General features: G+C 42.8%; 1 protein-coding gene across 2 annotated transcripts in view; it reads left to right on the top strand.

Annotated features, from left to right (window-relative positions):
- grid2 (glutamate receptor, ionotropic, delta 2) overlaps positions 1-13,128 on the top strand; it is a 994,028-nt gene that overhangs the window by 786,280 nt on the left and 194,620 nt on the right. For both annotated transcript variants that reach the window (XM_043674402.2, XM_043674401.2), the window contains 2 exons: positions 2,596-2,793; positions 11,324-11,636. In XM_043674402.2, the coding sequence (XP_043530337.1) occupies positions 2,596-2,793; positions 11,324-11,636 (511 nt within the window). The remainder of the gene's footprint in view (positions 1-2,595; positions 2,794-11,323; positions 11,637-13,128) is intronic.

The raw sequence follows: 13,128 nt of genomic DNA, 5'->3' as shown, positions 1-13,128 counted from the left end.
GCTATTGATGGGAGCCTGCAGGATGCATGCTGTTACTATGACCCCACCTCTCATTAGTCCTGACGAAGAGTTAAGCCCAATACATCAACTCACCTGCTCCTCAGGTCCTGCCTGACCTGCTGTAATTCTTCCAGCACCACACTTTATCAACTCTAACTTCTTCAGCATCTGCAGTCCTCACTATCTCCTAGTTGCTGCATTTCCTATGTTGTGACAGAGGCCATCCTTCAGAAATACTTAATTGGTTACACAGGACCATGTGATGGCCTGAGACTGTGAAAAATGTGCTACAGTTGCAGTTAAACCTTTTCTTTTTTATTCATACCACAGTGGACCCTTAGAATGTAAAAGACATAGAAACATGGAAGATAGGAGCAGAAGGAGGCCACTCAGCCCTTCGAACCTGCTCCGCCATTTATCACGATCATAGCTGATCATCCAACTCAATAGTCTAATCCTCCTTTCTCTCCATAACCTTTGATCCCATTCACCCAAGTGCTATATCTAGTCGCCTCTTGAATACATTCAATGTTTTGGCATCAACTACTTCCTGTGGTAAGGAATTCCATGGGCTCCCCACTCTTTGGGTGAGGAAATGTCTCCTCATCTCCGTCTAAATGGCCCATCCCGAAACCTCAGTTTGTGACCCCTGGTTCTGGATGCACCCACCATCGGGAACATCTTCCCTGCATCTACCCTGTCTAGTCCTGTTAGAATTTTATAAGTCTCTCTGAGATCTTCCCCTCAGTCAACTGAACTCCAGTGAAAACACTTCTAACCTTGTCGATCTCTCCTCCTATGTCATTCCCACCATCCCCGGAATCAGCCTGGTAAACCTTCGCTGCTCTCCCTCGAGAGCAAGATCATCCTTCCTCAGGAAAGGAGACAACACTGCACACTATATTCTAGCTGTCGCCTTACCAAGGGCCTGTATAACTGCAACAACACATCCCTGCTCCTGTACTCTAAACCTCTCACAGTGAAGGCCACATACCATTTGCCTTCTCTACCACCTGCTGCACCTGCATGCTTCCCTTCAGTGACTGATGCACAAGGACACCCAGATCCTGCTGCACACTCCCCCCTCCCTGTTTACACCATTTGATGCCCTGGGTTTATTTGCGTTAAGCAGGTCAAGGTAAAGTCACCATAGTCTCAGAGGGCAAGAGGGCTGCTCTCTCATTAGAGAGAAAGATACCTGGGTGGTCCGTTTAGTTTGAAGGTCACCACTCCTCAGATGAGGGGCTTGGTTGAGAAAGCAGGGACTTCGGGATGATCTTAGTTGTTCTGGGAATTGAACTCAATCCGTTAGTGGCACTTTTGTTTGATTCCAAATAAACCTGCTGGATTATAACCTGGTGCTGTGTGATGTTTAACTTTGTCCGCCCCTTTCCAACACCAGCACCTCCACATCTTTAGAAATGCCAGCACAGGGATTTATGTTGAAAACAGTTGACATCAGATTTTATTAAGATGTTATCTGGATAATTTTCTCAATGAGAAAATATATTCTTGAGTTCTTGATTTTTTTTTTAGAACCAATAGCAATGGGCTCTGATATGGTACTGAAGAGTCACGGTAAATTGATTGTGATTGCATAGCTACCAGTTTATTAAAGGGCTGTCAGTTAGTTCAGGTGGCTGAACAGCTGATTTGTGATGCAGACAACATCAACAGCACAGATTGAATTCCTGTGCTCGCTGAGGTTACCATGAAGGTTCTACCTTCTCACCTTTGCCCCTCGCATGGTAACCCTCAGGTTAAACTACCAGTACCAGTCATCTCCCTTTAACGACAGCAGTTCTCTGGAACTCTGGTGACTGTACTTGACTCGTTTATTCAGTGTGATCATGCAGTTGATTCCACGGTTGATCAAAGAGAAAGGACAAGTTTGTTGATTGTATGGTCCTGATGGACAATGATACAAGAAGGTTTGTTAATTCAGAGCCACAGTGTGGTAGCACTATCTCTAACCCATGTTCCTTTTGAATAAAGCCTCCCCCACGGGAGTCACTGTGTCACCTATTTGACTAAATGTGCTTCATGAGGTTGAGTGTGATCAAACACTCCCAACATCAATGATAATCACAGCAAACACATTACATTGTTAGAACTTAGAGAGGTGATAACCTAGTGGTAGTATTGCGACAGTATTATTCCAGAGACACTAGTAATATTCTGGGGACCCAGGTTTGAATCCTGAAAAGGCAGATGGTGTAATTTGAATTCAATAATCATCTTGAATTGGAAGTCTAAAGATGGCCATGAATCCATTGCCAATTGTTAAGAAAAATGTATCTGGTTCACTCATGTTCTTTTGGAAAGGAAATTGTCATCCTTACCTGGCCTGGCTTACACGTGACTCCATACCCACAGCAATGTGGTTGACTCTTTAGAACCCTACGGACAATTAGGGATGGATAATAAATGCTGGCCTGGCCAGTGAGGCCCACATCCAGTGAATGAATTAACAAAAAACTGAAAACTCTAATTCTCCACAGCAAAAAGTAATCTTTTGGAATAGCCTTCATGAGTCTGATTTACTTCGAGTCATCCTCATGCATTCTTAACCCTGTCACGTCTCTTTTCTCCCAGGAGGAACCTTTTGTCATGGTATCAGAAAACGTACTCGGAAGAACAAAGAAATACTATGGATTCTCTATTGATGTCCTGGATGCCTTGTCAAGTTACCTGGGCTTTAAATATGAAATCTATGTGGCTCCTGACCACAAATTTGGGAGCCAACAGCCTGACGGAAACTGGAATGGACTAATTGGAGAACTTGCTTTCAAGGTGTGTCTTTGACAATGTTTTCTACATCTTTATTCATGATTTTTATTCTTACAAATCCTAACCATAGAGAAACAAACCTTCCATCTGATGAGCACCATCAAATTAGGCCACTGATATTTCAGAATTTCAGTTGGACATGAAGCCTGTGAATGACACTTCTCTTTCTGTGTTTTACAGTTTGTAAATTAAGGAAAAAGACGTTAATCTGAGATCAGTTTATCGTTATATCCAATCCCAAGCAGGTTGGTGTAACATGCAACAGAACACTTATACTTTTCTTTGTAATAGGTTTAGTCACAGAATGCAGCACAACATATTTCTACAGAAAACAATCCGTTGTCCCAGCAGTCTCTCTTTATCCTATTTTCAAAATCATCAATTAAACTTAATTATTGAATTAACCCAAATTAACAACCTCATTAGCGGACCACAGCAAGAAAAGACAAAATCTCAAACAAAGTTTATGAAATCATAATCAAATTTGAATTTGTGAAGTGATTATGTACTCCAGTGCCCACACATTGGGCACAGTCTATATTTAATCTAGATATCTTCTAGTCACCCTGTTTAGAGATATTAGTGCACACTTCTAACTTCAAGTAGTTACTCTACCACTGCACCACAGGCATGTCTTCTTATTTATTTAATCAATCTGATCAACCAAACCTCTGTGGCAAGGGGGATTTGAATACCAATCTTCTGGTCTATAGATAGGGACACTGCCACTCTACCACAGGAGCCAGTAAGGTATTTGGGCTTTGGAGGGGAACTCTGTGATCCCAGCCAGGAATCCCATAGGGTAGAGGATCCCAGCCAGGAATCCCATAGGATAGAGGATCCCTGCCAGGAATCCCAGAGGGAAGAGGATCCCAGCCAGGAATCCCACAGGGTAGAGGATCCCAGCCAGGAATCCCACAAGGTAGTGGATCCCAGCCAGGAATTCCACAGGGTAGAGGATCCCAGCAAGGAATCCCACAGGGTAGAGGATCCCAGCCAGGAATCCCACAAGGTAGAGGATCCCAGCCAGGAATCCCACAGGGTAGAGGATCCCAGCCAGGAATCCCACAGGGTAGAGAATCCCAGCCAGGAATCCCAAAGGGTAGAGGATGCCAGCCAGGAATCCCACAGGATAGAGGATCCCAGCCAGAAATCCCACTGGGTAGAGGATCAAACAGTAAGCATACATGCATGTGATAAATGTGTGTAAGTCAGTCAACGTTATTCACAGCTATTTTCATTGTCCAGTTAACCATTTCAATCACCAAAGTGGAAGGAAAGCTCTGAATCTGATACGCTAACTTTCATTCCTATACTGTACCTGCTTTCTGGTCAGGTAAAGCTCCCCATTTTACAAAATATATCCTTTATTCACCAGAAGCCCTTTCTAGCCTGAACACTCTTGATCCTCACAATAGCTGACAGCACAATAGGTGAGGATCAAAGCAAGTTGTTTCCTTTAAAAACATCAAGCATTGTTTGGTCTTACCACAAAAGCCTGTTTGAAGGAGCACAACAAATTGTCACTCACATCTTTTGTTACTGCCACTTAGGTATTTTAATTATTCATAGCACTTCAAAAGAGAAAAAAAAACACTTTTTGTTTCTTGGGGCACCTTGGAAGCTGATGAAATATGCATTGAGAAAATTCCAAGTTGTTTCAGAATATTGCACACGAGGCACTCTATCTATCACTCCAATTCATGCGTCTTCCTCATTAATCAAACCAAAGTCTCTCAATCCCTATCTGCTACACATTGCTAACATGATTCTGAGATTGAGTGCTGCAATTCAGGGACTGGCCATGCTCAATGGTTATAGATTCCATATGAGAATACATCATGCCTGGAAGCAGCTCGGAAAGGATCAGATAGAAGGGTCTTGAAGATATCAATTCATTGTGCTGTTCAGGGACCCCGGTTCTCAGGTTTTGCCAATCTCTGCTCTCTGTCAGCCCCCTCTGTGCCGACCCACAGACCTATTCAAACACCCAGGGTTTCTCAGTCTCACCTGCTCTGGTGAAAGATATGGTGTATTATTTCCAGTTTTTTACCATGGTTAAACAAGAATGCCTTTTAAAAGAATCTAGGATCAGAGGCTATCATCACAAAATAGGGGCTCACCCACTTGGGAGAAAGTGAGGACTGCAGATGCTGGAGATCAGAGTTGAGAGTGTGGCGCTGGAAAGGTACAGCCGGTCAGGCAGCATCCGAGGAGCAGGAGAGTCGACGTTTCAGGTATAAGCCCTTCATCAGGAAGGGTGAATGAAGGGCTTCTGCCTGGAACATTGATTCTCCTGTCCCTCGGATGCTGCCTGACTTGCTGTGCTTTTCCAGCACCCCACTCTCAACTCAGGTCACCCATTTAGGACAGAGATGAGGAGAACTTTTTTCTCTCAAAGGTCATCATGTGGAATTATTTACTACACAGAGTTGTCAAGGCTGGGTTGTTCACAATGCTCAAGGCTGAGACAGTTAGGTTTTTAGCCAGTAAGGTAATCAAGGATGATCAAGAAAAGGCAGGAAAGTGGAGGTGAGGGTTATGAGATCCGTCATGACCTTATGAACTATCAGAGCAGATCTGATGGGCTGAATGGCCTACTTCTGCTTCTTCATCTTACGATCTTATGGCGAGTTGATTACTGAATGGCCCTGAGAGGTACATGAAGGGAGGGACAGTAGGTCAAAGGATCTACTTCTTACCCATTCTGTCCTTGTTTGTATCACCTGCAAACTTAGATGTCCCCATATCCAATTCATTAAGCAGTTTGTGAGCTGTTAGGGCCCATTCAGATCCTGGCTGAACTCCCTCTCCCATTCTAACCAGCTTCAGCTGAATGATGTATGTTATTGTTGGCTGTCTGCTAACACAATACAGTGTATCAAAAGAGGTCTTTGATATGCAGTGGCAGTGTTCATGTCCCTGAGACAAAAGGGCCTAAATGTAAATACGAACTCAGGATGTAATGGCCACAGCAATATGTCATAACCATAAGGCTGCAAATATCAAGCAAAACAGCAAACACTTTTTGATAAAAGATTAAAGAGACTTCAAGGCCAACACATGATTAGTTTTGTCACTGTCTACCTTCTACTCTTCTAAAATGTCCATTGGCAGTTCTATCAAGTGGCTTAGCAATAATCTGCTTCCCAACGCTTAACTTGGATTCTGCCAAGTCTATTCAGGAGTTCCTCAGGTTAGTGTCCAACATGGCCCAACCATGTTCAGCTGCTTCATCAATTAATTTCTTAAAATGTAACAGTCCATGTCCAAATTAAGTAAGACCTGGAGGGTATTCAGGCTTGAGTTGATAAGTGCCAGTAAGAAGCGCACCACACAAGTGCCAGGCAATGACCATCTCCAAAAAAAGAAAATCAATGTATCACCCTTGACATTCAATGACAATACCATCACTGAAACCCCACTGTAATATTCTATTCCTCAATAAAAGGAACATGTTTGTTGCCAGCAAGATTAGAAAATTAATGCGATGCAAACTCCAACAGAGTTTATAAGTGTTTCAGTAAACTGAATGGACATTTCGATTGAAGAAACATATTGCAACACAACTGCTGTGTTGTTGAAGAACGTTTAGCAGTGTGAATTACTGCTGGATGCATAATCCAGAAAGCTGTGCTAATAATCTAGGACAATGAGATTCCAAATTTCACATTGGGCTTTCTTTAAATATGAAATTTGTTTGAAAAATGTCAAAAAATGCTGTGACACTAATGTGAAACAAAACTGCTTCAACAATTTGGGAGCAAATTACTGCAGATGTTGGAATCTGTATTCAAAACAAAAAATGCTGGAAATCACAGCAGGAGAAACATGAGAATGACGAGAACGAGGGTAGGTCCAATCAAGGACAGTAGTAGGAGACTGTGTATTGAGTCGGAAGAGATAGGAGAGGTCTTGAATGAGTACTTTTCTTCAGTATTTGTGAATGAGAGGGACCGTATTGTTGAAGAGGAAAGTGTGAAACGGACTGGTAAGCCAGAGGAGATACTTGTTAGGAAGGAAGATGTGTTGGACATTTTGAACAACTTGAGGATAGACAAGTCCCCCGGGCCTGATGGGATATATCCTAGGATTATGTGGGAAGCAAGAGAGGAAATTGCAGTACCGTTGGCAATGATCTTTTCATCTTCACTGTCAACGGGGGTGGTACCAGGGGACTGGAGAGTGGCGAATGTTGTGCCCCTGTTCAAAAAAGGGAATAGGAATAACCCGGGAATTACAGGCCAGTTAGTCTTACTTCGGTGGTAGGTAAAGTAATGGAAAGGGTACTGAGGGATAGGATTCATGAGTATCTGGAAAGACACTGCTTGATTAGGGACAGCCAGCACGGATTTGTGAAGGGTAGGTCTTGCCTTACAAGTCTGATTGAATTCTTTGAGGACGTGACCAAGCATGTGGATGAGGGTAGAGCAGTGGATGTAGTATACATGGATTTTAGTAAGGCATTTGATAAGGTTTCCCATGGTAGGCTTATGCGGAAAGTCAGGAGGCATGGGATAGAGGGAAATTGGCCAATTGGATAGAAAACTGGCTAACCGGTCGAAGTCAGAGAGTGGTGGTAGATGGTAAATATTCAGCCTGGAGCCCAGTTACAAGTGGAGTTCCGCAGGGGTCAGTTCTGGGTCCTCTGCTGTTCGTAATTTTTATTAATGACTTGGAAGAGGGAGTCGAAGGGTGGGTCAGTAAATTTGCAGATGATACGAAGATTGGTGGAGTTGTGGATAGTGAGGAGGGCTGTTGTCAGCTGCAAAGGGACTTAGATATGATGCAGAGCTGGGCTGAGGAGTGGCAGATGGAGTTCAACCCTGCCAAGTGTGAGGTTGTCCATTTTGGAAAGACAAATAAGAATGCGGAATATAGGGTTAACGGTAGGGTTCTTAGTGAGGTGGAGGAACAGAGGGATCTTGGGGTCTATGTCCATAGATCTTTGAAAGTTGCCACTCAGGTGGATAGAGCTTGTAAGAAGGCCTATGGTGTATTAGCGTTCATTAGCAGAGGAATTGAATTCAAGAGTCGTGAAGTGATGTTGCAACTGTACAGGACTTTGGTTAGGCCACATTTGGAGTACTGTGTGCAGTTCTGGTCGCCTCACTTTAGGAAAGATGTGGAAGCTTTGGAGAGGGTGCAGAGAAGATTTCCCAGGATGTTGCCTGGAATGGAGAATAGGTCGTACGAGGATAGGTTGAGAGTGCTAGGCCTTTTCTCGTTGAAATGGCGAAGGATGAGGGGTGACTTGATAGAGGTTTATAAGATGATCAGAGGAATAGATAGAGTAGACAGTCAGAAACTTTTTCCCCGGGTACAACAGAGTGTTACAAGGGGACATAAATTTAAGGTGAAGGGTGGAAGGTATAGGGGAGATGTCAGGAGTGGGTTCTTTACCCAGAGAGTGGTGGGGGCATGGAATGCGCTGCCTGTGGGAGTGGTAGAGTCAGAATCTTTGGTGACCTTTAAGCGGCAATTGGATAGGTACATGGATGGGTGCTTAAGCTAGGACAAATGTTCGGCACAACATCGTGGGCCGAAGGGCCTGTTCTGTGCTGTATCGTTCTATGTTCTATGTCAGGCAGCATCCATGGAGAGAGAGCAAGCTAATGTTTTGAGTTTAAATTATTTTTTATTAGAGTGGATGACAAGTGGGGCCCTTTATGGAAAGAGAACTATTGAACTGTCCTAAGTAGATGTGGTTGATTTTCACCTGTTCAGACCTAAAATTTGTTCATAAACACCAGTTTTCCATAATACGACAAATTAAGTGTGTTTTCGGTAATGAATTGAAAACGTTGCGAGGAGAGCTGAGGACAAGTATAAATTTTCCCAATTGTTACTTGGTTTATTACATCCAATGGAGGCACTCATTCATTTGTACTCTACCTGAAGGCAGGTTCTTGGCTCATTGTTGATGCTTCATGAACTCTTGTCTTTGTCGTTATTTTGTCAATGGTGGTGTACCTTTCACTTATGTAATGTTAGGCCTCACAATCAGTATGTCAGTGTGACTTTAAGAGACATGCTGAGCATATAACACTGTATCATAGTGAATGACCTGAGAGTATAAAATTTTCTGACTCAATCTTATCAGGTGTCACCTGAGGCATGGCATGTTGGTGAATGCAGATCACTCTTTGATAATCAAAAGTTGCATATTACTCAGACACTGAAGTGCCTGTGACTGTTATATTTGTATATATCAGCAACTGTAATAAATATCTGTTGAATCTTTCAATACCACATTACTCATGTCCAGATTTTATACTGTGGGAGCTAACATGACCATTGTTGCATCAGATACAAATATCACATAGATGGCAAAGTTCACACATTTCAGAACAAGGATATAGTTCATCGGTCTACCTTATACTGCACGGGAATCAAATCTCTGTTATTCTGAGCCATACAGTAGCCAGTTAAGCTAACCTAAATGTAAGGGCAAAGGCAACAGGAAATACCTGATGTTAGGTGGCCACTAATGCTGCTGGTTTGAAGTTATTTCCAACGTGCTGGAGATAGATCAAGCTATCATCCTGGGGATCAACCTGTCACTACTGTCACAATTACTCTACTGTAATATGATCCATTTTATACACAAAATAGGCCCTTATACTCTTTCCATTTTATCCAGCTTAAAGTACTTAAAAAATTCTGCCATCAGAAATAAAAGAAGATTTAAAATTGTGGAGTTGATCCCTGCACAGTTAAATCTTGCTAAATAAACCTGATTGGCAGACATTCCTGTTTCAGTCTCCCAGTAGATTCTTAGATGGTATGGTTCCTTTTTCAAAAACAAATTTGTCCTTTTGAAATGAATTAAGTTTTTCTATCTCATTATTGATTTAATGCATTTATTTTTCTTAGATTTCCTATCACAAAATTCTGCAGCAGGCATTTTTGTAAAGGTTTGATGGGTCAGATTGATTCAAGATAGCTTTTTACATTTTACGCAGAGTGGGCCAGAGTATAAAATTTTAATGAACCAAACAGATTTCAAATCTGATAATGTATCAATCGCCAAGCCTCATATCTCAGGAGGAATGTCAGGGATTGAGCTAGTAGATATCGGGACTTTGGACTTTAACCTGTTCAGTTTAGTCAGTTGCTAAAAGAAGCAAAAATCAATTTAAGATAAATTCCTTTGACGTACGTCTGAGATATCTCAGTTCAAATGCTGCCAGTAAAAGATGTGCTTGAATGGCACTTATAGGAATAAGGGAGACCATTCACCCCTTAGTCCTGCTCCAGCATTCAATCGATCGTGGCTGATCTTCTTTTCAATTTGTTCATGGGATGAATGCATCACTGGCTTCGCCAGCATTTATTGCCCAGAGGGCAGGTAGGACTTAAACATACTGCGGTGAATCTGGTGTCATATGCAGGCCAGACCAGGTAAGGATAGCAGACTTCCTTCTCAAAAAGACATTAGTGAAATTAGTTGGGTTTTTATGACATGGGTTTATTAATTTCCATTAGGCCAACTTTTTATTCCAGCTTTCTATTGAATTCAAATTTCACCACGTTATCCCTCTCAGTCCTTCCTATTCATATACCCATCCTGATGCCTTTTAAATGTTGCAATTGTACCAGCCTCCACCACTTCCTCTGGCAGTTCATTCCATACATGCACCACCCTCTGTGTGAAAAGGTTGCCCCTCAGGTCCCTTTTATACCTTTCCCCTCTCACCCTAAACCTATGCCCTCTAGTTTTGGACTCCCCCACCCCGGGGAAAATACCTTGTCTATTTACCCTATTCATGCCCCTCATGATTTTGTAAACCTCTACAAGGTCACCCCTCAGCCTCCAATGCTCCAAGGAAAACAGCACCAGTCTATTCAGCCTCTCATTATTGCTCAAACCCTCCATTCCTGATGAAGGGCTTATGCCCAAAACGTCGATTCTCTTGCTCCTCTGATGCTGCCTGACCTGCTGTGCTTTTCCAGCACCACACTCTTCAACTCTGGCAACATCCTTGTAAGTCTTTTCTGAACCCTTTCAAATTTCACAACATCCTTCTAATAGGAAGGAGACCTCGTGGCTTTAAAAGCTCTGTCCACGTCCCCAGAACATTAAGCTGGGGCTTTAAACTACTATCTCATTAACTTTCCATAGCTCCTTATGTCCTTTAGCAGTTAAGGGATATGAGGGGAGAGATAGACATATGAAGTTAAAGTCACAGATCAGCCACGATCACATTAAATAATATGTCAGGTTTGAGAGGTTAAGTGGCCTTTTTCTGTTCCTTTGTTTTCTTCCCTAACTGAAACTTAGCAATTTCAACTGACGTAGCCTATGCTACACCTCAATGTCTGCTTCATTTGCTAGCTTTTGATCACATCCTAATGTCTTCATCTTCATCCTGATGTCAATGTTTGTTTGATAAGGCAGTTGTGGACTTTTCCCAATGCAAAAGGCACAACATAAATGCAGGTTGTTCACTGTCAATAGTTAGTAGGCAGAGGGAAGTCTCTTATCATTAACCATGATCGACTTTCTTTTGCTTTTGAAATAAATTTCCAGAGAGCAGACGTGGGAATCTCAGCTTTGACCATCACGCCAGAGCGAGAGAGTGTAGTGGACTTTACCACCCGTTACATGGACTACTCGGTGGGATTCCTGCTGAAGAAGGCAGAGAGGACTGTTGACATGTTCGCCTGCCTGGCTCCATTTGACTTCTCCTTGTGGGCGTGCATCACTGGCACAGTGATCCTGGTGGGCTTGCTGGTCTACCTCCTGAACTGGCTAAACCCTCCCAGGCTGCAAATGGGCTCGGTCACCTCCACCACCTTATACAACTCCATGTGGTTCGTCTATGGCTCCTTTGTGCAGCAAGGTAAGAAACGGTTGCATCGTGACTGTATTTACGCCCCCTGTTGTGCTCTAAGCCTCTGTGCTGCAAGCCCCACTTCCAGATGAGCTGAACATAATTTTTTGATTTGTCAAAATGGTGACAGAACTAACCCACAAGTTTCTCAGGAGCTGGGGAGGAAGAAGCAGGGTTAACATTTCAAGTTGACGACCTTCCATCAGGACTCGTGAACACTATTTCTGAGGAATGGTCATCCACCTGAGATATTAATTCTGTCTCTTTATCTCCACAAATCATGCCTGCCTTACAGGACAAAGAACATCTGTTTCATTGACGCTGCATCCACCAACTATATTACAAAGGGAATAGAGTAGAAAAGAAGGGAAGTTTTGCTAAAACTATACAAGGAGATCGTCAGACCAAAACTGGAATTCTGTCAACAGTTTTGGGCTCCTTATCTAAGCAAAGACATTCTGGCATTGGAGGCAGTCCAGAGAAAGTTCACTCGACTGATACCAGATATGGAGGGACTGTCATATGAGGAGAGACGGAGTAGGTTAGGGCCTATACTCATTGGAATACAGAAGAATGATAGGTGACCTTGTCGAAACCTACAAGACTTTTAAGGCACGTGCCAGGGTAAATGCAGCAAGATTGTTTTTCTCCTTTTTAGAGAGTCTAACACCAAGAGTTTTATCTCAGAATTTATCTCACAATTTAATCAAAGATAAGAAGGAGAGCCTTCTCGTAGATGGTAGTGAATCTGTGAAAATTTTTAACATAGAGGGCTGTTGAGGCTGGTTCATTAAGTATAATCAAGGCTGAGATAGACAGATTTTTAATCAGTAAGGGAAAGCAAGGGCCCTGGGGAAAAGACAGTTGAGGATTATCAGATCAGCCATGATCTTGTTGAATGGCGGAGCAGACTCGATGGGCTGAATGGCCTATATCTATTCTTATGTCAAATGGTCAACTTAAGCATTCATTCCCTTTTCCATTAGCACACAGTAGCAGTAGTGTGTGTACCTTGCATAAGATGCACCATAACAACTCACCAAGGTTCCTCTGATAGCACATTCTCCACCTGCGACCTCTACCACTGGGATCCTCCCCTCCAGTGAGGACACAGGACAAGCAGTTGTGAGGTTGGAGGCAGAAATGATATGTGTGAAGCTGAGATTTAGACAGGACAGTGCTAGTTTCAGATTCCAAGCCCCTCGATGTGCATACACACGATTCAATTCTTACCTGATTATTCTAGTGCGGGTTACACAATAAAATGTATCCCAAGGTTGAACGTGCCTCCAATAGAATCTGCAGAATGTTCAATGTCCAGGATTATTTCTCTACAAATCTTTGCCCTTTCGGATGTTGCACATCTTGATTTTTTTCCTATTATTGAAGTAACTGCAAGGCATTAAATTCAGCCATTGGCCTTCTTCCAAACTGCAATTGTTAGATTAGATTCCCTACAGTGTGGAAATAGGCCCGCCAGCCCCACAAGTCCACACCACCC

Source organism: Chiloscyllium plagiosum, unplaced genomic scaffold, assembly GCF_037043375.1.
Source record: "Chiloscyllium plagiosum isolate Xiang-an unplaced genomic scaffold, Cpla_swu_hap1 HiC_scaffold_36, whole genome shotgun sequence".
Classification (NCBI taxonomy): domain Eukaryota; kingdom Metazoa; phylum Chordata; class Chondrichthyes; order Orectolobiformes; family Hemiscylliidae; genus Chiloscyllium; species Chiloscyllium plagiosum.
Note: the sequence above shows the minus strand (reverse complement) of the source record. Positions and strands in the feature narration are given on the sequence as shown.